The following is a 23558-nucleotide window of genomic DNA, read 5'->3' on the forward strand; positions in this document are numbered from 1 at the left end:
TTTGAGGGTGACGTCTTCAGAGGGAGCTTCTACATATTTAAATATGTGAAAAACAAGGTGGGATATCAATGGACACATATATAAAGTTTTATTTAAATGAAAGTAAAAATTTAATAAAACCTAGGCTAGAATACAAATCAGTAACAAAAATCCACGATGCCATCAAATGTGCTCTTTAAAGTACCTCCTTGCGAAAAAAACAGATCGGCAGACATCTTTCATTCAACGTTCTCTACACGAAACAAAGGAATGTCTTACACAAACTATAAATACCATGGCCTTCTAGGAATGCATGTGTTCAGTACAAGCCACCTGTGGACTGGTTTTGGTGTACAATGTCTCAACAACAGTCGGGCTTTGCTTCAACTGATGTTCATCAGCAAGGTCCATTTCAAGTCTCAGTTCGACAAAATTTATATACGTAGTACAAAATGATAATTAGTGTTGTTGAGAATGTATCTCCTATACGTAACTTATAAGTGGCATACCTTAACTGATGAATGATCCGACTATGCTCCCGATTTCAAAGACAATGAGTTGCCCCAGTCAGATGCGTCCTGATTCACAAAAATACCCTTTGACTCGTATCACAAAAATAACAGCTCTCACTTGAGTTTTTGTACAGGTTACCACCAAAACAGATACTTTGTCCTGACAGCACATATTCCATGTTTGACATTAATACACAAAATGTTGTATGTACGTACAAAATCAGACGGGTATTCTTTCAATTACGATTCAAAATAATCAAAGGGCACATTGGCAACATTTTATTACTATACTGAAATGTACTGCGTCACGTTGCAACGTATTTACAAGTTGATCTGACGAGATGAGGCCTATATGTGCAGCACTCTCATAGAGGGAAGCCAAGTAGTAGTACATTCTCTATTTGTTGCAGAGGTTCAAGGTTCAAATCCGACTGGTATATCAATCATCGCCCCCGACTTACAAACTCATATCCACATGCAAGCCAGTGAACGGTCACCTTGTGGCACACAGGGGCAGATGCCCATTATGGGCACCCTTCGAGTGTCTAAGATGAGATATGTTAGAAAACACATGAGTCGCTCCCGGATTCGAGAACGACCCAACCCACAGATCCACAAATACTGGCCACTCTTACACTGCAGTTTGAACCTAGAAATTGAGTGTTCAACTTCACATTATATTCATTAGAAAGGCCTGTGACAAAGGTGCATCCATTGGAGCTTAATTGTCTCAAGCTTGCACATCTACCTGGTCTCCATTTGACTTTGTATTGTCTAAGAAGTCCACCCACACCTCCACATCCACAAACTCCTGGGAGTTGCCTCGCACTGCCTCACAGTCAGAATTTAGTTCCTGCTTCACACTGCCTCCATCTATGTGAAGGTCCGATTTTGGAGTTGAATCTTCAAATTTAACCTTCACTTCTACGCTCTTCAATGTTACTTCTTCACATTTCACTTTCGCCTCTTCATATTTCACCTTGATACCTTTCAAAGTGTCCAGGCTGGAATTGTCTACTGGTTCTTGTTTCATGAACAATGGGGTCATTGCAGCACTTTGACTTTCACAAGCTGATTTCAGATTACACTTCTTGTGGATTTTCTGATGCGTGTGTGATCTCTGGTGTTTTTTTAAGATTTGATGAATGTGCAAACGCTTTCCCACAAACACTGCAATTGAAGAGTTTCTCTCCTGTGTGTGTTGTCTGATGTCTTCTAAGAGTAGATGAATCTGAAAATGCCTTCTCACACACACTGCACTTGAAGGGTTTATCTCCTGTGTGTATTCTCTGGTGGGACTGAAGATTTGATGAATTTGCATACGCCTTCCCACACAGAATGCACTTAAAATGTTTCTCTCCTGTGTGTGTTCTCTGGTGTTGTTTAAGAGCAGATGAATCTAAAAATGTCTTCCCACACACACTGCACTTGAAGGGTTTATCTCCTGTGTGTGTTCTCTGGTGGGTCTGAAGATATGATGACAATGAAAATGCCTTCTCACACACAGTGCACTTGAAGGGTTTCTCTCCTGTGTGTGTTCTCTGGTGTGATTTAAGAATAAACGACCATGCAAACGCCTTCTCACACACAGTGCACTTGAAAGGTTTCTCTCCTGTGTGTGTTCTCTGGTGTGATTTAAGAATTGATGACTTTGCAAACGCCTTCCCACACACACTGCACTTAAAAGGTTTCTCTCCTGTGTGTGTTCTTTGGTGGGTCTGAAGATATGACGACCATGAAAATGCCTTCTCACACACAGTGCACTTGAAGGGTTTCTCTCCTGTGTGTGTTCTCTGGTGTCTTTGAAGATGTGATGACTGTGCAAACGCCTTCTCACACACAGTGCACTTGAAAGGTTTCTTTCCTGTGTGTGTTCTCTGGTGTCTTTGAAGATCTGGTGACCGTGCAAACGCCTTCTCACACACAGTGCACTTGAAAGGTTTCTTTCCTGTGTGTGTTCTCTGGTGTTGTTTAAAAGTAGATGAATCAAAAAATGCTTTCCCACACACATTGCACTTGAAGGGCTTATCTCCTGTGTGTGTTCTCTGGTGGGTTTGAAGATTTGATGACTTTGCAAACGCCTTCCCACACAGAGTGCACTTAAAAGGTTTCTCTCCTGTGTGTGTTTTCTGGTGGATCTTAAGATTTGATGACATTGCAAACGCCTTCCCACACAGAGTGCACTTAAAAGGTTTCTCTCCTGTGTGTGTTCTCTGGTGTGATTTAAGAATGGATGACTGTGCAAACACCTTTTTACACACACTGCACTTAAAAGGTTTCTCTCCTGTGTGTGTTCTCTGGTGGGTCTTAAGATTTGATGACTTTGCAAATGCCTTCCCACACAGAGTGCACTTAAAAGGTTTATCTCCTGTGTGTGTTCTCTGGTGTGATTTAAGAATGGACGCCTGTGCAAACGCCTTCTCACACACAGTGCACTTGAAAGGTTTCTCTCCTGTGTGTGTTCTCTGGTGTGATTTAAGAATTGATGACTTTGCAAACGCCTTCCCACACACACTGCACTTAAAAGGTTTCTCTCCTGTGTGTGTTCTCTGGTGTTGTTTAAGAGTAGATGAATCAAAAAATGCCTTTCCACACACACTGCACTTGAAGGGGTTATCTCCTGTGTGTGTTCTCTGGTGGGTCTGAAGAGTTGATGACTTTGCAAACGCCTTCCCACACACACTGAACTTAAAAGGTTTCTCTCCTGTGTGTGTTCTTTGGTGGGTCTGAAGATATGACGACCATGAAAATGCCTTCTCACACACAGTGCACTTGAAGGGTTTCTCTCCTGTGTGTGTTCTCTGGTGTCTTTGAAGATGTGATGACTGTGCAAACGCCTTCTCACACACAGTGCACTTGAAAGGTTTCTTTCCTGTGTGTGTTCTCTGGTGGGTCTTAAGATTTGATGACTTTGCAAACGCCTTCCCACACAGAGTGCACTTAAAAGGTTTCTCTCCTGTGTGTGTTCTCTGGTGCTGTGTCAATTTTCCAGTACAATCCGTGCTGTTTGCATGCTGGTCGCATTGTTTCCTTCTTGTACTGAGCTGCGCTGAGTGCCTTTGCTCCATCAGGCCAATTCTGCAGAGCGTCAGCTGCAAACAGAAAAGCATGTCCGCACCATCTATGTGAGTATTGAGGCACAGAGGAATGCATATATACACAGTCACACATGACTTACACATCTATACATATTCATATTTTCATGATATAGTGAAAGAGATTCCCCAATTCATCACACGGGCTGTTAAGGCACACAATGCGAGGGCAAATGGTCATTAATATGCCTGGACACCCTCGTGTCTTCAAAATTAATGTTTACCAAAAACTCCAAGCACACAATTTCGGTTGTCTAGCTACGACAGGAATATTTAAGAAAAATTTGTTAACATAGCAAAGGCTGTTGAAAATAATACTATTTGTATTATGCAGAAATGTATAAATTAATGTTCATTTGCGACTTAGAGGTGTGAAGCCAGGCTCAGATGAGCTTGAATGCGAGGATGAACAGATTTAACTTCAGCTGCATATGTACTGTGTTAATTTCCTGACTGTTTCCATTCTTATGAAAATTTCCAAAGCAAAACTAAAATAAACTATTATTATGATTTAACCTCGATGTTCAATCGAGTCAATATACTTGACAGCAAATACAAACTTTACATGTTCATACACTTGCATGGTAAAAAGGTGGTTACATTTTGACTTAAAACTTTCGTGACTGCAGGAATTAATATTCTTTGGTTATTTCGGTAAAGTCACGTAGATAGAAAATAATAATACAAATAAAGTGAATAAAAGAAAAAAAAACGACTAATGTAGACTGTAGCCTGGTTCTTAACCTCGGTGAGCATACTGGCAGTCTATAATGTAGACTGTAGACTGGTTCTTAACCTCGGTGAGTGTATTGGCAGTCTATAATGTAGACTATTGCCTGTTTTTTTGACGAGACCTTTGCAATGGACTAGACCTTTGCAATGGACACTCACAGCTTTGTATGTAAAAAAGTCCAGGCAGCTTCCACATAGTGTTCCAGAGCCTAATGAAAGAATGCTGCTAGACTAATTTGAAGTGAGACTTTAGATGCCAAACCAGAGCTGGTCGTGAACACATTAACCAGTTATAGGAGCTCCTCCACCACGTGTAGAACGACCTGATTATTCATGGAGAGCTGAGCAGGTGCAGTGTTGAATGACATTAAATTCCCAGGGAGGTGTTCTTTGGGTCTTTCGGTAAAGTCACGTCACTTAACCGAAAGACCCAAAGAATATGAATTCCTGCAGTTACGAAAGCTTTAAGTCAAGATTTTCCCAGGGAGGTGATCTTTTGTAGAACATATGCAAGGCCCCATTTTGTCATGGAATTCTCCAGGTACAGAACACGATTCTCCAACTCAATATCATTGAGTAGCCATGACCAGATCATCAACATGCGTAACATGGTTGACCAGCAGGGGACAATCCTTTGACTATAACCAGGCATCGATTAGCGTATCATTGTTACTGTATGAAATGCATTTTTTATAAGGCCATTGCGAGCTTCTCAAAACACAATTATTTGAAAATGCTACGTAATGTAATGCATGGGGCCAGAGGGAATTTCAGCCACAAGCCAAATTGAACAGGAAAGGGATCCGACTCCTGGTCACGCAGCTTTAGATGGGCCATCCAAAAATCATAAAAATCCTCAACGAATGTGAGCAGAGGCGGAGATATCGAAAACAAAAAACAATCCAAAACCCCAAGCCTCTTTATGGTATTATAGGCCGTAATTACACCAAGAAAGCAGAAATCTAGTTTCTGCTGAAATCCGTACTCCTGTGCTATAGCTGATGGACAGAAAATACAGCAGCCCCTTGAATAGCGCGGAGGTTACATTCTTGAAAAGTGCCGTGCGAAAGCTAAAATGCCGATGTCCAATACTAAAGCCTTACCTAAATAATGGGGTGAGGTTAACGGCAACTAAAATATACACCACAATTTAAATAAGTACTGTACTGTATTCCCAATAAACTAAATTACTGAAATAAATGTGGAGAAACCGTATACAAAACATTCCAAGATGAGTATAAATGTATATAAATGAAGCACTCTGTGTGTTTTTTTGAGAACCAAATTGCGCCAACAATTTGAAACATACACACATCAAAAATTCCATGCGTACTCAAGGGAAAGTTATTATGTTTTTCACACAATTTTTAGCTTACCTGTTCACCTTCAACACCTGTAACACCTGTATACTCCAACACCCCGCTGCTGCTATATTTTTCTCATTTACCACATTATCCTTACATATTATCAGGCCTGCATTTTTGCCACAAAATTCATTAACTTCCGGCTCCTTACTGTCCTTTCTACACACGCACGGCTCACCTCTAATATACTGCAATATTTTATCATGGGACCTTTGCCAGTACCAAAATATGAGAATAGGTTTTCCCCATTTTTCTGGCAACGAAACAGGTGTTAAGATGTTAAAACACCAAACTGAAACCTTTTACAAGGAATCATGTGTGCATTAACCACAATACTTGTGGTCAGAATGCAAACAAAAACACTCTGATAGAAAATGCATGGTCTGCTGCTGAGGCAGACTGTTGTAAAAGTTTGAAATGGGTGTAGCCCAAGGGTCATAAAGAAGTGGCCGGGGGCTAGTGATGTTAATGTAATAAATTAGCATGTTAATGTGAAATCGAATAGTGGTGCAATCCAAAGCGGCCTCCCTACAAGACAGAGAAGGAGCGAGGCTCTACCTGGGTAAACAACAACTACCACCACGACAACAATAACCACGATGTGAACTTCTCACTTCAGATCTCCGTGAGCGCACACGAAAATAAATCACGCTTGCGAACACAGAGCGCACGCCCGGGATACACTGCCGAGATCATCGATGACCTCGCCACCGAGAAAGTTCAGCAGTATCTGACAAGCACAACGGGGTGGCAGCCAGATGCGAACTGCCCATATCCCCCATCTAACACCGTTGCCGAGCACGCCCACGTGTGCGTGTGAGAGATTTGCTCGCGAGCGTGCGGAATTCCGACGGCTGGAACGGGATAGCACCATTGCAAGTCTTCTTCCAGAGGAGGAGGTGAGGGGGGGGGACGAGGGAGCCTCCGGGATCCCGTGAGACAACCCCAGGATGGGTGGCAGGGATACAGACCAGCATAGGAGATATCACAGGCCAGGAGACCCAAGTACGCGAGGAGGTAACCCAAGTATGCGGGAAGGTAACCCAAGTACACCTGAATGTGACCAAGCTGCAGTCCACAGCGGAGATAGTCCAGTCCGAGGTGGGAGGGCTACGCTCCATGGTCGGGGGGCTAACCAGGCGAGTATCTCAATAAGAGGCAGAACTCGAACAAATGCGCACTGGGATGGTAAGGGGGAGTGGGCAAGGGGCGTCTTATGGAGCCACCACCCTTCCCCGTGCGTGCTATCTATGCGACCAATGGGGGCATCTCGTGAGAGACTGTCACCAGATCGCCCGTGCGAGAGAAGCACCAGGGTTAAACACCAAGGCCTCCTCTTCTTGGTTCTTTCGGTAAAGTCACGTAGAAGGGAAGTAATAAAATAATAAAAATAAAACATAATAAAATAATTCTCACGACGTTTCGGCCACAACGCAAGCAGCCGTCCTCAGGTGAAGAACATGTCTGTCGATAAGACAGAGTCTAAATGACACGTCTTAGGCTTGGAGTGTCTATTTAAGCTGTGAAGGAGGAGGAAGAGAGCCTTGACAAAAGAATTTGCATTTGAAGAGGAATTTAGCATATTTATGGGAAATTCAGGAATGCGAAGTGCTAATTGTGAAATGCGTGGGAGGTGGGCGGGGGGTTTTCAAAGTCATATTATGCCCATGCATTATGCAGGATTAACAGCATCAAAGGGAGGGGGCAGGAGCAGCACCAACAAAGGAAAGGAATGTGAATAGTATGCAGCTGCAGCAACCAAACAACCACGTAAAAAACTAAAGTATAAACTTCATAGTATCATCAGTATACTAAATATACTCTCTAATAAGCTGAGCTACTAACAGTAAGTAATACATTACAATTCTATGTCGCAAAAAATATAATATGCTTCCAGCTAAACTTTTTTCCTTACATCAAACAGGTCTAACCCGTACTATATGCTGCCATAGACAAACTCAACATTAAATTATATACTGTATTACCCCCCGCCCACCTCCCACGCATTTCACAATTAGCACTATTCGCATTCCTGCATTTCCCATAAATATGCTAAATTCCTCTTCAAATGCAAATTCTTTTGTCAAGGCTCTCTTCCTCCTCCCTCACAGCTTAAATAGACACTCCAAGCCTAAGACGTGTCATTTAGACTCTGTCTTATCGACAGACATGTTCTTCACCTGAGGACGGCTGCTTGCGTTGTGGCCGAAACGTCGTGAGAATTATTTTATTATGTTTTATTTGTATTATTTTATTACTTCCCTTCTACGTGACTTTACCGAAAGAACCAAGAAGATGAATCCCTGCAGTCACGAAAGCTTTAAATCGAAACCAAGGCCTCCCTAAAGAGGTTGACCACGGAGGGGTGCAATTGACGTGGCCCCAACACAAATAAACTGACGTGATAATGGTGAGCGAATGACCCCCACGCAGATGCCGACAACAACACCCCAGAATGCGGCGACTGCGGGTGACTGGCTGTGGGAGCTGGTGGCACGAATAATGGGGGCCACGTCGCTCGTGGAAGGGCAGGTGAACAGGTGGCGTACCCAGATTCTGCTGGACACGGGGGCAGTAACGTCACTCGTGAGTGCAACACACGGCAGCGTGGTCGGGGTTGACGTGGGCCGCCTACAGGCCCCGGATCGTGCGCTGCAAACTGCAAGTGGAAGTGGGATGGGACTGCTGGGGAGGGTCACCCTTAAGGGTCGCCTCGGACACCAGGTGTGTAACCAGGAGTTATACGTGTCGAGCGTGTTATGCCACGAGTGTATTGCAGGTACCGACCTCCTGGGAAAGTTGGGGCTCAGCGTGCAGCCACCGTGGAGGGCAGCGGGGAGCGGATTCCTTTCTTGGGACAAGAGCCGGGTTGCCCTCGCTTCAAGCCCGTGGCCGCTATCCTGGCGTCGGCCGTCACCGTCGGCATTGGTGTTCCACTGGGTTTTCCGTTTTTCTTCCAAACCTAAACTCAAAATATATTTGGTGGTGGTCAAACAGTCGAATGCAGGACCCTCCTGAAACATAATCTTTAACTGCTAAATGAGAAATTAAATTGAAAAACCCTCAAACACAGTACAATATTTTTTATTTTACCAGGTGAGGCCATCTGAGCTGCATAGCTCTTTTTCAGAATCGACCTGGACACAAATGATAGCTCAACTTAGTGGGTTATAATATGGAAATGTATTGCAGCAAAATTCTCAAAACGCATGTTTCTAAATGTGGAGAAAAATCAATGCCACTACAGGGAGAGAAATAAAAATTAAAAAAATGTAAACTGCAATTATAAATGCGTCAGGGTTGGAATCGAACCCACGCACGCAGAGCACGCTCAAGGAGTACACTAACACAAATGAGTACACTCGCTCACTCGGATTATTTTTTCTCTGGGTCCTTCGATTTTCCCCTCCACATTTAGTAACATGCATTTAGATTATTTGGCTGCTACAATCTTCCACGTGAAAAGCCATTTCGTTGAGCTATCATCTATGGCCAGGTGGCTTCTGACAAAGATCTAACAGCTCTGTGAGCCTTGATTGGTAATATAAAAATAGTTGACACCATTGGAATCTCATTTGCCATAAAAAAATATAATTGTATTTTTTTACCCTTTTATCTGGCAACAAAACTGACTCGTTTTTTTTACGAGGAATCATGTTTGCATAGACCACAATACCTGCAGTGATAATGCAAACAAAAAACATAACTCTGATAATGTATGCACTGTCCTTAAAGTAGATTGGTCCACACCCGAGACGGCTTTCCTTAGAGCCTAGTCTCACATGGTGTTGGACCAGATGACGCCAAAAGGCGCACAACTCAAAGACAATGCACCATCAGAGAGAGAGAGACTAGGCTCTAAGGAACGCTGTCTCGGGTGTGGACCAATCAACTTCAAGGACAGTGCATACATTATCAGAGTTATGTTTTTTGTTTGCATTATGACTGCAGGTATTGTGGTCTATGCAAACATGATTCCTCGTAAAAAAGGAGTCAGTTTTGTTGCCAGATAAAAGGGTAAAAAAAACAATTATCATTAAAATAGTTGTTCATCGGTCTAAAGGGTGCATCAGCAAAACCAACCCGGCAGAACGCTCCTGAATTGGAGTGCTGAGACTCATTGTGGTCATGTACTCGAGTGTGCACCATGGTGGCTGGGAGATGTTAACTGCCTCTCCTGGAATACAGCAGGTGGTGGGTTCGATCGCGACCCCTCCTGTATATTTGGAGTTTGCGTGTCTCTCTCTCTCCCAGTGGTCGCGTGGATTTTCCTCCGGATCCTCAGGGTTTTCCCCTCCACATTAAGAGTCAACATCACCACGCGTTTAGAGTATTTGACCGACAGACATTTCCACACGTTGATAAGCCACTTTGTTGTGGGCTGGTCGCTTCTGAAAACAAGAGCAGTATAGCAGCTCAAGTGGGCTTGGCCTGGTAGGAAAATAAAAAAAAACGAAATACTTAAAAGAAACAAAGTTTCAGAGTAGTGAGCCAGATGAAGACAAATTAAACTTGAGCAGAGAATTAAAGCAAATACAATCAGGCGAGGGCAGGAGGCAAGGCCCCGCATGGCTAGGCCCCGCGTTGTAATGTTCCAGCCTGGACATCGATTCCATCCTCGCTGCTACTCAATTGATATCCCTACGAGAGGAGCGAGGCTCTACCTGGGTAAACAACAACAACAACCACCACAACAACAACAACCACCACGATTTCAACGTCTCACCTCGGATCTCAGTGAGCGCGCGCGCGGAGACCGGCAGCTTCCTGGTGTCTCGTGACGTCACGCGGCAGCAGGTGACATGACGTCACTAGCGGGGTACACCTCCCCCTCACGCCGATGAGGTAATGCAGTGGTGACGTCAGAGAGCGGGGTTACAGTTGAAGTTCATTAGGATTCCTATTCCATTGATCCCTCTATTGAACATTGACCCTTTGGGTGCGCGAGCTCAACAACGTGAACATTCTATGGGGACCTCAGGTGTCAGTTTTGTTGCCAGATAGAAGGGTAAAGAACCAATTATCAACGTGAACATTGTGTGTACAAACTGTGTATACACTGTGTGTGTGTGTACAAACTGTGTATACACTGTGTGTGTGTACACACTGTGTATACAGTGTGTGTGTGTACAAACTGTGTATACAGTGTGTGTGTGTACAAACTGTGTATACAGTGTGTGTGTGTACAAACTGTGTATACAGTGTGTGTGTGTACAAACTGTGTATACAGTGTGTGTGTGTACAAACTGTGTAAACAGTGTGTGTGTGTACAAACTGTGTATACAGTGTGTTTGTGTACAAACTGTGTATACAGTGTGTGTGTGTACAAACTGTGTATACAGTGTGTGTGTGTACAAACTGTGTATACAGTGTGTGTGTGTACAAACTGTGTAAACAGTGTGTGTGTGTACAAACTGTGTATACAGTGTGTTTGTGTACAAACTGTGTATACAGTGTGTGTGTGTACAAACTGTGTATACAGTGTGTGTGTGTACAAACTGTGTATACACTGTGTGTGTGTACAAACTGTGTATACAGTGTGTGTGTGTACAAACTGTGTATACAGTGTGTGTGTGTACAAACTGTGTATACAGTGTGTGTGTGTACAAACTGTGTATACAGTGTGTGTGTGTACAAACTGTGTATACAGTGTGTGTGTGTACAAACTGTGTAAACAGTGTGTGTGTGTACAAACTGTGTATACAGTGTGTTTGTGTACAAACTGTGTATACAGTGTGTGTGTGTACAAACTGTGTATACAGTGTGTGTGTGTACAAACTGTGTATACACTGTGTGTGTACAAACTGTGTGTATAGTGTGTGTGTGTACAAACTGTGTATACAGTGTGTGTGTACAAACTGTGTATACAGTGTGTGTGTGTACAAACTGTGTATACAGTGTGTGTGTGTACAAACTGTGTATACAGTGTGTGTGTGTACAAACTGTGTATACAGTGTGTGTACAAACTGTGTATACAGTGTGTGTGTGTACAAACTGTGTATACACTGTGTGTGTGTACAAACTGTGTATACAGTGTGTGTGTGTACAAACTGTGTATACAGTGTGTGTGTGTACAAACTGTGTATACAGTGTGTGTGTGTACAAACTGTGTATACAGTGTGTGTGTGTACAAACTGTGTAAACACTGTGTGTGTGTACAAACTGTGTATACACTGTGTGTGTGTACAAACTGTGTATACAGTGTGTGTGTGTACAAACTGTGTATACACTGTGTGTGTGTACAAACTGTGTATACAGTGTGTGTGTGTACAAACTGTGTAAACAGTGTGTGGGGCCGTCCATGAATGGCGTCACGCAACTGGGGAGGGGACGGTCAGACATTTGTGACGATTTGTGACGATGGGGGGGGTGTGATAAATGTGACGTCACATCAAAATGCGCAACTTAAATAAATATGGACAACACGTTCGACTTAATTAAATAGACTTTTTAATAAATGTTTTCTCCTACAACATCAGAGTGTAGCGCCACATTAAATACGCACTGCAATGACAATAGTTTAAATCGATTTGAAGCATGTTTTTTTTGGGGGGGGAGGGTGGGTAGAGCTTTGTGACGTCATATTTGAGGGGGGGGTCTGACTTTTTATGACGTCGTGTGACGAAGGGGGGGGGGTCAAAATCGTCCAAAATCGCGTGACGTCATTTATGGACGGCCCCTGTATACAAACTGTGTACACACACACGGTGCGCGCGCACACCGTGTGTGTGTACACTGTTGGCACAGTAGGGGGCACAGGTGGTGCATCGGCCAGTCATCTCAGTTGAACCATGGCACATGAGTCTGCCCTGTGACCTCCTGCCGGCTGGAGTTCGACACTTCACGTGGCCTTAACGTGCACATAGCCTGGCACAAGCGCCATGGTGACTTCACCACCACGTATTGGCGAATGGCAGTCATTGTTTTTGTTAGTGTGTTTGTGTATACAGTGTATGTGCAGTGTGTATGCTGTATATACATTGTGTGTACACAATACGTCTACACTGCGTATGTGTACAGTGTTTGGGTGGTCCGAATCAGTCGGGCGGCATTATCTTTTCATCAGCTCTGCAATGCTGTGTGGAAGCTACCTGGCCTGTCGCTCTGCATGAAGCTCCGGGTCTTCTCGGCAACAGTCATGCCCTCCAATCTGTAAGAATGTGAAACGTGCACCCCTCTAAATGGAACATCTGCGCTGGTTAGAAACACTGGCTGGCATGCCTACACTCAGATTGAGGGAAGCCAAGTGGTAGCGCATTCTCGATTTATTGCAGAGGTTCAAGGTTCAAATCCGACAGGCACCCCTGGCTACTCCAGTAACATCAACCAAAATATGCACCGTCTGCTTAAAGAGTGGATGTAAAACATACTATTGTGTCATTAAAAACACATAGGTCTTTGCATGTTGGTGTCATTGAGATTACACATCAATTATCGCCCCTGACTGCCAGACTCATGCCCACATGCAGGCTGGTGCTGGGCCACCTTATGCCACACAGAGGTAGCTGCCACTTAGGGGTGCTCTTCGAGTGTTTGTGATGAGATATGATACAAAACTCCGAATTGCTGAGGCAATTAAGCAAGTTTAACACGTAGGCTGTCGCGACCAACATCATCCATAAGATTTTTTTTGGGTCACGTAAATAGAAATTCGCTCTCTCTAGTCGTCTCGCCTAGCCTAAATCCCAACCCTGACCGTGTAACACCGATGGCGCTGACCGAGACAGTCAACAACTATCCGGCCGCACAATATCTAGCGAAGATGACAGCGACGACGACACGAGCACACTCACAGCACAGGCAGCGCTGAGCTCCCGCTATCAGCTGCTTTTATTGTACCCAGCGTGGCCTGGCTCCACATTGGTCGCGCCTTTCTTCTCGAACCCTCTAGCAGGTTCCAGGGGCTTCCAGATAGGGTCTTCCATGACCCTTGCCCCAGTTCCTCCACCCTGCCGACACATTCGTGTATATGCTCACCGGCGTGTGTATTATTTGTCTACCGCAGTTGCCGTTGCAACTGCAACCGGTGGACAGGAAGAGCAACCCCAACACCGAGAAACACCACCAACACGAAAAAACAATTTACCCCAAAAAAAAAAACCTTGGTTGCAACACTTCCCGCGACCATACAGCACAACCGCAGCGTCTCCCGCGAACCATAACCACTTAGTGCAACTCCAGCGCCCCCCGCGGACCGCCAACAAAAATAACCCGCGGCACCCCCGCACAAACCGCCAACACGCAGCGCAACTGCGGCATGGGCAAGAACCCCATCAGGGACCACATAACCGTGACGCCCCCCCCCCCCCCCCACGAGAACCGATAACACAAGCCAAACAATATACACAACCCCCCCGAATCCCACCTTACAAGGGAGAGTCCGCCTTTACCAGAACATAGCTCACGTGAGCCGGCACTCGACACTGGTCACCCCCACCTTGGCAGGGTTTTGCATTCCTTGGGATTCTAGGAATGGGAACAAAAAAACAATGGCCTAAGGGCACGGCCCCTCCCTGAAATCCGCAGTAGCATCTAATCAGATCCAGCCCCTGACACTTTGCACACGGCAGTAACGGAAAGCATCAGATTCTCGGATCCGGTGCAGCTTGGGAAAATGTTGCCGGCAGGTCAGAGTGCTACGGTGGCACTGCCGGCACCCTGCTGACACCCCGGCATTCTATGGCGATGTGGCTCGGCTGACCACACCTGAAACACTTGGCCGTGGGACCCCAGGGCGAAGGGGGCTTCCCCGGTTGCCAACGCACCCGCGGGGGCCTTCTCCCGTGCGTCCCCAGGCCGCACACCACAGCCACCAAGTCCTCCTCCCGCCACGGCCAAGCCTCCACTTTGGGCCAATGCTGGCGGGCCTCGTGGCCCTGAATTTCCCGGGCCACCTTCAAGGACGTGATCCCCCAAGCCTTCCACGAAGGGCAGGACGATCCCCGACTCCCTCACCAGCAGTCATTCCACCGCCAAGGAGTCGAGCGCCATCTCACCCGTCTGGGGGTACGCGGTCTGCCCCAGCACCAGCAGCGCCTCCCGGAAAGTGAAGGGTGTCTCGGCTTCCCCTCACTTCCACTGGAGAAATCTCGTGCGGGCATCGCACGGGAGGCCAAAAATATCCCCTTGCAGCGCCATTAACTCCGCCGCCCCTCCAGCGCTGTCCCGCGCTCTTCGCAAAATAGCGCCCGCCAGCCATGCCAAGCCCTCCACGGGCAAAATGGCACTCACCACATGCGTGGTCTCCGGCCCAGGCTCCTCCGCTCTCCCACAGAGACGGGGATCGCTGTCAGGGTCCCTTCGTGACTCCTTTACACGCCGCTGGCTGTGGAGCGACTCCCACACTTCTCCGCGCTCCCCTCAACACGGTGGTCCTCGGCCATGCCGCGTGATCGGCGCATGACCGCAAAGGATCGGGCTCCTCTCTCGCCAATTTTCCGCCACTCTCCCGCCGATCCGCAGCCGCTCTCTCTCCGCCAATGGGCTTCGTAACCAGTTCCCGTGGCTGCCGGAGAGATTAATGTTTCGCCATTCCCATCCTCCGATGACACTATAGGTGTATTCTTTCTTCACCCCACTCCTAACACCAGTTGTAGTGTTATCATTGCGGGAGATAAGGTTTCTAAGGGGGCACCTTTATTAATACCTTCACAGGTTTGCCATCGCACTCCCTCGTCGTCAAACCTAGCATAAACACAACCCTGAGCATGTAACACCAATGGCGCTGACCGAGACAGCCAACAACTATCCGGCCGTGCAATATCTAGCGAAGACGGCATTGACGAAAGCGGCGAAGCTGACAGCCACGACGAGATGAGCCCACTCCCAAAACTGACAGCCCTGAGCTCCCACTCTCAGCTACTTTTATGCTACCCAGTGCGGCCAGACTCCGCCCTGGCTGCGCCTCCCTTCTCGAACCCACTAGCAGGTTCCCGGAGCTTCCAGATGGAGTCTTCCGTGACCCTTGCCCCAGTTTTTCTGCCCTGCCGACTAACCCGTGTATATGCTCACTGGCGTGTGTACTATTTGTCCACCGCAGTTGCCGTTGCTGTATAACAGTCGGCGTTATTACACTACACTAGTACAGCACAGCGGTGTGTTGGAGAACAAATCGCGAAGTGGAAAGTTTCACCAAACATTGAAATTAACGCGATCTAATTATGGGCAATTAAGCTCCATATGAATGCAAATATTATCATAATATAGTGAATGCTTGGGAGCTTATTGGCTCTTACTCCTGGTTAGAGATCTACCCAACCCATATGTCCACAAATACTGGCTGCTCTTACTCTGCAGGATAAACCTAGGAATTGAGTGTTCAACTTCTCATTATTTCATAAAAGACCTGTGACAAAGGTGAATCTATTGGAGCTTCATTGTCTCAAGCTTACACATCTACAGGGTCTCCATTTGACTTTGTATTGCCTAAGAAGTCCAGCCACACCTCCACTTCCACAAACTGCTGGGAGTTGCCTCGCTCTGCATCAGTCAGAATTCTCCTCCTGCTACACGTTGCCCCCATCAATGTGAAGGTCCGATTTTGGAGTTGAATCTTCATCTTCATATTGTACCGTTAATTCTTCGGTCTTCACTGCCGCATCTTCACATTTCACATTCGCCTCTTTAAATTTCACCTTGATACATTTTAAAGTGTCCAAGCTGGGATTTTCTTGTAGTTCTTATTATTAAGGATGGGCGCCTTGCAGCACTTTTGACTTTCACAAGCCGATTTTAGACTCTGCTCCTTGGGAATCTTCTGATGCCTGTGTTCTCTGGTGATTTTCAAGAGCAGGTGAACCTGAAAATGCCTTCCCACACACACTGCACATGAAGGGTTTCTCCCGTGTTTGTTCTCTGGTGGATCTGAAGAACTGATGACCGTGCAAATGCCTTTTCCCAGGCAGTACTTTCTTTGGTGTTCTTTTAGTCTCATTAAATAATCTCAAATACAACTGTCGGCAGTGGCAGAGCATACTTGTCACTCAATTGATTTTGATAACGTTGAAGTGTTGTGTAAAACTAATTATTACTGGCCAAGATTAATTAGATAATCCATTGAAATTGAGCGAAATACAAGTAACTTTAATCGCTCTAACAGCTACAGGCTTAGTGCGGCCTGGAAGCATATTATTTTAAAAAGTATATATTACAATTCCCATTCCTTATAGGGGAAACAAATAGCAATAAACAACAATTGAATGATTACCAATCTCCTTATACGTATGTAGTGCCGTAAATGGGCCAAACTTACCGGCAGTGGTAGACGAAATCCATCTGCAAGGGTGCCCCGTACCGCCAAGGGGGGGGGGGGGGCTGCGGGGGATCTACGATCCCACGCAACGCCACCCCTCGATGGGCAAAAGAACATTAAAGGGGACCTCCCCAGTCGATCGGGACCAGTCACAGCTAAAGACCCAAGACCAGCCAGCTTAGGACTCTGGACCCCCTCGCCCCGCTTGTCCTTGTAAGGGCCGGCACGCTGTGCGGGCAGTGGTGGGACTCTGGGACTTCTGGCTCTACGTCCTTGTAAGGGCGAGTTCCGAGGAAGCCAGAGTCGAGACCGGCACCTTGGCTGGGTCGGGTCAGGTAGCCTCCCCTAGGGTAATTGTAGCCGGAGGACCCGAGAGCGTAGCCAGAGTAGGCTGTGTCCCTAGGCTGTGTCCCTAGGTTGTAACAGAGGACTGTTGACTGTTGGAGTGTGGTATCGTAATAAAGAAGTTACCTCTGCAAGTGTCTCCAGAACCCATTACACATAAAAGGCAAAGTTGTGATTATGTGTGTCTGTTCAAAATGTTTAGCGTACTTCCCGATATGCAACAAACTTGCCATGTGGGTACTTTCCAGACTGTACACACTTTTTTTTTTGGGGGGGGGGAGCATATATTTTTTGCACGGTGAGCTGTGACGTCAAACTGTCATGTGACCCGCGCATGTGGAAGCGTAACGCATTGTAGTGTAGTGGTTAGCGCGCTGCGCTACGAACCCGGCGACCAGAGTTTGATTCCCGCTCACGGCCACTACCGGTGACGATAATTTGAACTGGTCCTGGGCCTCCCCTAGGTCGACTCAGCCTCAAACGAGTAACTGGTATGGTGTGTGAACATCGCCACTGGGGAAACAAAGGCAGCCAGGCGTGGTGAATCCAATCCCGGGCGAAGCTGGGTAGTAAAGCTAGTCAATTATATAATTACAATACCCTCCCCGTCTCCGCCTCGAATCACTGCACCAGATTGAGCTAAAAGATGACGTCACCCTGTTGCTCCATTTAAGACCAGGAGCGAGTGGAGGGCCTCACCATTCTGGCAAATTGCCCGATGATGCTGGATGTAATTACCAGCGAAATGTTGTACTCAAAATTTTACTGGTAGGAACAAAGTGGACCAGCCTACAATAGATTATATCGTCCGTCCGTGTAGCAACATCGCCCCCTACTGCAAACACTTGGCATGACCCTACAAAAACCTTTAGACTCTGTGAGGCTTTCCTGGCTAAACAAGTGTAACATTCCCTTATAATTCTCTCAGATAGCTTTTAATTAAAACATTTAAATTAATGAGGCTTTCCTGGCTAAACACGTGTAACATTCCCTTATAATTCCCTGAGATAGCTTTTAATTAAAACTTTGAAATTAAATAAAAAAACTCACAGCACCCTAAAGCCTACAGCTAGGCCTAAAGCCTAGAACTAGGCCTCAAAGTCTCCCTTCGTATCGTACCCCCGCGTGTGTGCAAGGGAGTTAATGTTTAACAATGTTACATTCCCTGATGCTTTAAAATAGAAACATTTAAATTTAAAGCTTTTACATAAATAATAAAAACATTTAAATTAAAAATTAACTCACGGCAGCCTAAAGCCTACAGCTCGGCCTCAAGCCTCGAACAACGCCTCAAACTGTCCCTTCGTATCGTTCCCCCGCGTGTGTGCAAGAGAGTTAATGTTTAACAATGTTACATTCCCTGATGCTTTTAAATAGAAACATTTAAATTTAAAGCTTTTACATAAATAATTAAAACAGGTAAATTAAAAACTAACTCACGGCGCCCTAAAGCCTACAGCTAGGCCTAAAGCCTAGACCTAGGCCTCAAAACTCTCCCTTCGTATCGTACCCCCGCGTGTGTGAAAGGGAGTTAATGTCTAACAATGTTACATTCCCTGATGTTTTTTAATAGAAACATTTACATTTAAAGCTTTTACATTTAAAACAACTCCCTACCCCCTCCTCGTCGGCGGCTTTCCAGCCTAGAGCCAGGCCTGGGAATCTCTCCCCCGCTTGGGGTGTATTGGGCGGGGCTACAGCGGCAGAGAGCGGGGCTACGCGGGGCTGGGCGGGGCAACGGCGGCTGGGGGCATGGGCACGAGGTGGAGGGCGGGGCTACGCAGGGTTGGAGCGGGGTTACGGCGGTAAGGGGCAGGGCAACGAGCTGGGGCCGGGGACACCGAGATGGGGCGGGGCCACGGGTGGCCCGGGCTGGGTTACGCGGGTGGAGGGCGGGGCCACGGGGCATCCACTTATTGGCGGCCATTTTTTGCCATTTCATTTTATTATAGCCATTCAATTGTTCGTTCCTACCAGCCCACCCCGCAGGGTCCTGTTAAATGATGTTGAATCACTCAACACACCGGTGGTGGGCCAAAGTAGTGAACTATTTGTCTTGGTAAAAAACGCGACACATTTTTTACTGTTTGGCAGTGTCGGGTGGTGGAGGGTTACGACACATTTGACTAATATTGGTCGCGAAAGCCTACGTGTTAAACTGACCATGTACTGTGTTAGCTACTGGAAGACAAAGGCGGTTGGCGAGGCTCTGATCCCGTGGAATACATATTATCTTGGTCGTGTGATTGACATATTTCGCATTATCTCTTCCGAATGACCCTAGGTCTAATACTTTCATAATTACTTGGTTCAAGCTTAACCAAGATTTGTGGTATACCATAGTTGTTACCAAGGATATTACGAGGGTTAAGTTAATATTTAAATTTTGATTTAAAGCTTTCGTGACTGCAGGGATTCATCTTCTTGGTTCTTTCGGTAAAGTCACGTAGAAGGGAAGTAATAAAATAATAAAAATAAAAAATAATAAAATTATTCTCACGACGTTTCGGCCACAACGCAAGCAGCCGTCCTCAGGTGAAAACCAGGTCCGTCGAGGCGACAGAGTCTGAATGAAACAGCGCACGAGCTTGGAGCATATATATAAGCTGGGCGCTTTGACAAAGGAATTTGCATATCAAGAGGAATTTAGCATATTTATGGGAAATGCAGGAATGTGATTAGTACTACATATGCATGTGCATTATGCAGGATTAACAGCATCAAAGGGAGCTGCAGTTGCTGCTGCTGCAGTTGCTGCTGCTGCTGCAGTTGCTGCTGCTGCAGTTACTGCAGTTTCTGCTGCTGCTGCAGTTTCTGCTGCTGCTGCAGTTTCTGCTGCTGCTGCAGTTTCTGCTGCTGCTGCAGTTGCTGCTGCTGCAGTTACTGCTGCTGCTGCAGTTGCTGCCTTATCCATTTTAATATAACACTATGTATTATTCTACCCACCCTAATGTGTATCACACTGCTATATATTTACTATACAATTACGACACCATACATTACTCTGCACACTGCACCATGCCAGTGAGTGGAACGCGGTCTGAAAGTCACCGTAAACGTGAACACAATCAGTTAAGATCCGAAATGGTTTATTACGTCCTTCCAATGATTGCTGAGCCAGAATCCATCTTCTCGGTTGAAATTGTCTCTGTGTTTGTATATGTGGATCGCCTCATGAACGAATCTCTCATGGTAGCCAGATGGCTTGCAGAGAACCTCTGTCTTGGAGAAGTCAATGTGACGTGAGCCCACTGAATTGTAACAGTGATCTGCCACGGCTGAGGTGTTTGTCCTACCGTGTTTCAGGTCTGCTTTATGTTCACGGATGCGGTCCAAGACATGTCGTTTGGTTTTTCCAATGTAACTGCTACCACAGAGGCAACTTAGTTTGTAGACGCCAGGGTACTGTATGTCTGGAACCATATCTTTTACAGACGGGACCAGATCACGGATTTTATGTACTGTGTTGAATCGGACCTGGATCTTGTGTTTAATCAGGATTTTGGAGATCTTTTTTGTGACCCCAGCAATGTAGGGTAAGGTGATGGTCTTGAAAGGTTCCTCAACAGGATCCTTCTTGATGGTTGGAGTGATGGCCTTGCGGATTGTGTAGTCGGAGTAACCATTAGCCTTAAGAGCTTGGCGTACGTGTTTGAGTTCACTGCCAATGTGTTCCTGGTCGGAGATGCATTGGGCTCTATGGTATAGAGTCTTGATGAGGGAATTCTTCTGGGATGGATGGTGGTGGGAATCCGGTTTTAGGTAAGCATCCGTATGGGTGGCTTTCCTGTAGACAGAGTGGCTCATTGAACCATCAGGTCTCCTTTTAATTAGGACATCCAAAAAGGGTAGCTTGCCATCTTTTTCGACTTCCATGGTGAATCTGATGGCTGGGTGTATGGAATTGATGTGGTCGAGAAATTGGTTTAGAGCAGGCCGGCCATGTGGCCAGATGACAAAAGTGTCATCTACGTACCTCTTCCATAAGGTCGGGCGTAGAGTGGCAGTCTTGATGGCGTCAGTCTCAAATTTCTCTGGTTGTAGCCAACATCTTCATGGAGAAATTTGAGACTGACGCCATCAAGACTGCCACTCTACGCCCGACCTTATGGAAGAGGTACGTAGATGACACTTTTGTCATCTGGCCACATGGCCGGCCTGCTCTAAACCAATTTCTCGACCACATCAATTCCATACACCCAGCCATCAGATTCACCATGGAAGTCGAAAAAGATGGCAAGCTACCCTTTTTGGATGTCCTAATTAAAAGGAGACCTGATGGTTCAATGAGCCACTCTGTCTACAGGAAAGCCACCCATACGGATGCTTACCTAAAACCGGATTCCCACCACCATCCATCCCAGAAGAATTCCCTCATCAAGACTCTATACCATAGAGCCCAATGCATCTCCGACCAGGAACACATTGGCAGTGAACTCAAACACGTACGCCAAGCTCTTAAGGCTAATGGTTACTCCGACTACACAATCCGGAATGCCATCACTCCAACCATCAATAAGGATCCTGTTGAGGAACCTTTCAAGACCATCACCTTACCCTACATTGCTGGGGTCACAAAAAAGATCTCCAAAATCCTGATTAAACACAAGATCCAGGTCCGATTCAACACAGTACATAAAATCCGTGATCTGGTCCCGTCTGTAAAAGATGTGGTTCCAGACATACAGTACCCTGGCGTCTACAAACTAAGTTGCCTCTGTGGTAGCAGTTACATTGGAGAAACCAAACGACATGTCTCGGACCGCATCCGTGAACATAAAGCAGACCTGAAACACGGTAGGACAAACACCTCAGCCGTGGCAGATCACTGTTACAATTCAGTGGGCTCACATGACATTGACTTCTCCAAGACAGAGGTTCTCTGCAAGCCATCTGGCTACCATGAGAGATTCGTTTATGAGGCGATCCACATATACAAACACAGAGACAATTTCAACCGAGAAGATGGATTCTGGCTCAGCAATCATTGGAAGGACGTAATAAACCATTTCGGATCTTAACTGATTGTGTTCACGTTTACGGTGACTTTCAGACCGCGTTCCACTCACTGGCATGGTGCAGTGTGCAGAGTAATGTATGGTGTCGTAATTGTATAGTAAATATATAGCAGTGTGATACACATTAGGGTGGGTAGAATAATACATAGTGTTATATTAAAATGGATAAGGCAGTAACTGCAGCAGCAGCAGCAACTGCAGCAGCAACTGCAGCAGCAACTGCAGCAGCAGCAGAACTGCAGCAGCAGCAGAAACTGCAGCAGCAGCAACTGCAGCAGCAGCAACTGCAGCAGCAGCAGCAACTGCAGCAGCATCAACTGCAGCTCCCTTTGATGCTGTTAATCCTGCATAATGCACATGCATATGTAGTACTAATCACATTCCTGCATTTCCCATAAATATGCTAAATTCCTCTTGATATGCAAATTCCTTTGTCAAGGCGCCCAGCTTATATATATGTGTAGTGGTGGTATTGACGTGCGCCGACAGTGATGGATCACGGGGCGCGGGGTTGGGCACGCGATGTGGGCGTGGTATGGACGCGCGCGTCGGTGGTAAGGCGCACTGACACAAGCTGGGAAAAGAGGATCGTAGCGAGTGCGCAGTGATTGGTCAGATAAGTGGGGGCTCTCAGCGACGTCCGCAGGAGGGGTATAAAAGGAGACGCGCGAGAGCACTCGTGGTCAGTGTTAACCAGTTGAAGACCGAAGACGGGGTGGAGGAGGTAGTGGCCCGAGACCCCTACTCCCGCCGTCCTTGTGAGGACCGGGGCCCTGTGTGGCTCGGAGCCGAGACTGGGGGACCGTAGTCCGACGCCCGTGTGGATCGGGACGGTGGTACCCAGAGCCGAAACGGGCACCCCGGCTGGGTGTGTCCCGGAAGGCTACGGGGCGTAAGAGCCCGTGTCAGTATAGCTGAGTGGGTGTTAGTCACCCGAGTAGCTAAGGAGGGTGTTGGTCACCCGTGTAGCTGAGTGGGTGTTGGTCACCCGTGTAGCTGAGTGGGTGTTGGTCACCCGTGTAGCTGAGTGGGTGTTAGTCACCCGTGTAGCTGAGTGGGTGTTAGTCACCCGTGTAGCTAAGTGGGTGTTAGTCACCCGAGTAGCTAAGTGGGGTGTTAGTCACCCGTGTAACGAAGTAGGGTGTTAGTCATCCGTGTAACTACAAGTTGGTGAAAATAAAGAGTGTGCTACCCGTGAAGTCGTCTCCTGCCGAGTTACTACTTTACAACTGGCGTCAGAAGTAAATCCTGTCTTCAAGGAG

At 46.4% G+C, this 23558-nt stretch overlaps 1 protein-coding gene across 2 annotated transcripts in view; it reads right to left on the bottom strand.

The window, feature by feature from the left end:
• Positions 1–1567: 1567 nt before the first annotated feature.
• Positions 1568–23558, bottom strand: part of LOC133361556 (oocyte zinc finger protein XlCOF6-like) — a 38840-nt gene continuing 16849 nt past the window's right edge. Inside the window, exons 1-3 of one of the 2 annotated variants that reach the window (XM_061580480.1) lie at positions 10409–10471; positions 8470–8644; positions 1568–3583 (exon numbers count right to left, since the gene is read on the bottom strand). In XM_061580480.1, the coding sequence (XP_061436464.1) occupies positions 1574–3559 (1986 nt within the window). In that variant the 5' untranslated portion in view covers positions 3560–3583; positions 8470–8644; positions 10409–10471 and the 3' untranslated portion in view covers positions 1568–1573. Of the gene's footprint in view, positions 3584–8469; positions 8645–10408; positions 10472–16462; positions 16526–23558 lie in introns of those variants that run through there. The other variant, XM_061580481.1, reaches the window with a different exon arrangement.

The sequence above is a fragment of the Lethenteron reissneri genome, unplaced genomic scaffold, assembly GCF_015708825.2.
Source record: "Lethenteron reissneri isolate LAM-NWPU_2019-01 unplaced genomic scaffold, ASM1570882v1 scaffold_114, whole genome shotgun sequence".
Lineage (NCBI taxonomy): Eukaryota > Metazoa > Chordata > Hyperoartia > Petromyzontiformes > Petromyzontidae > Lethenteron > Lethenteron reissneri.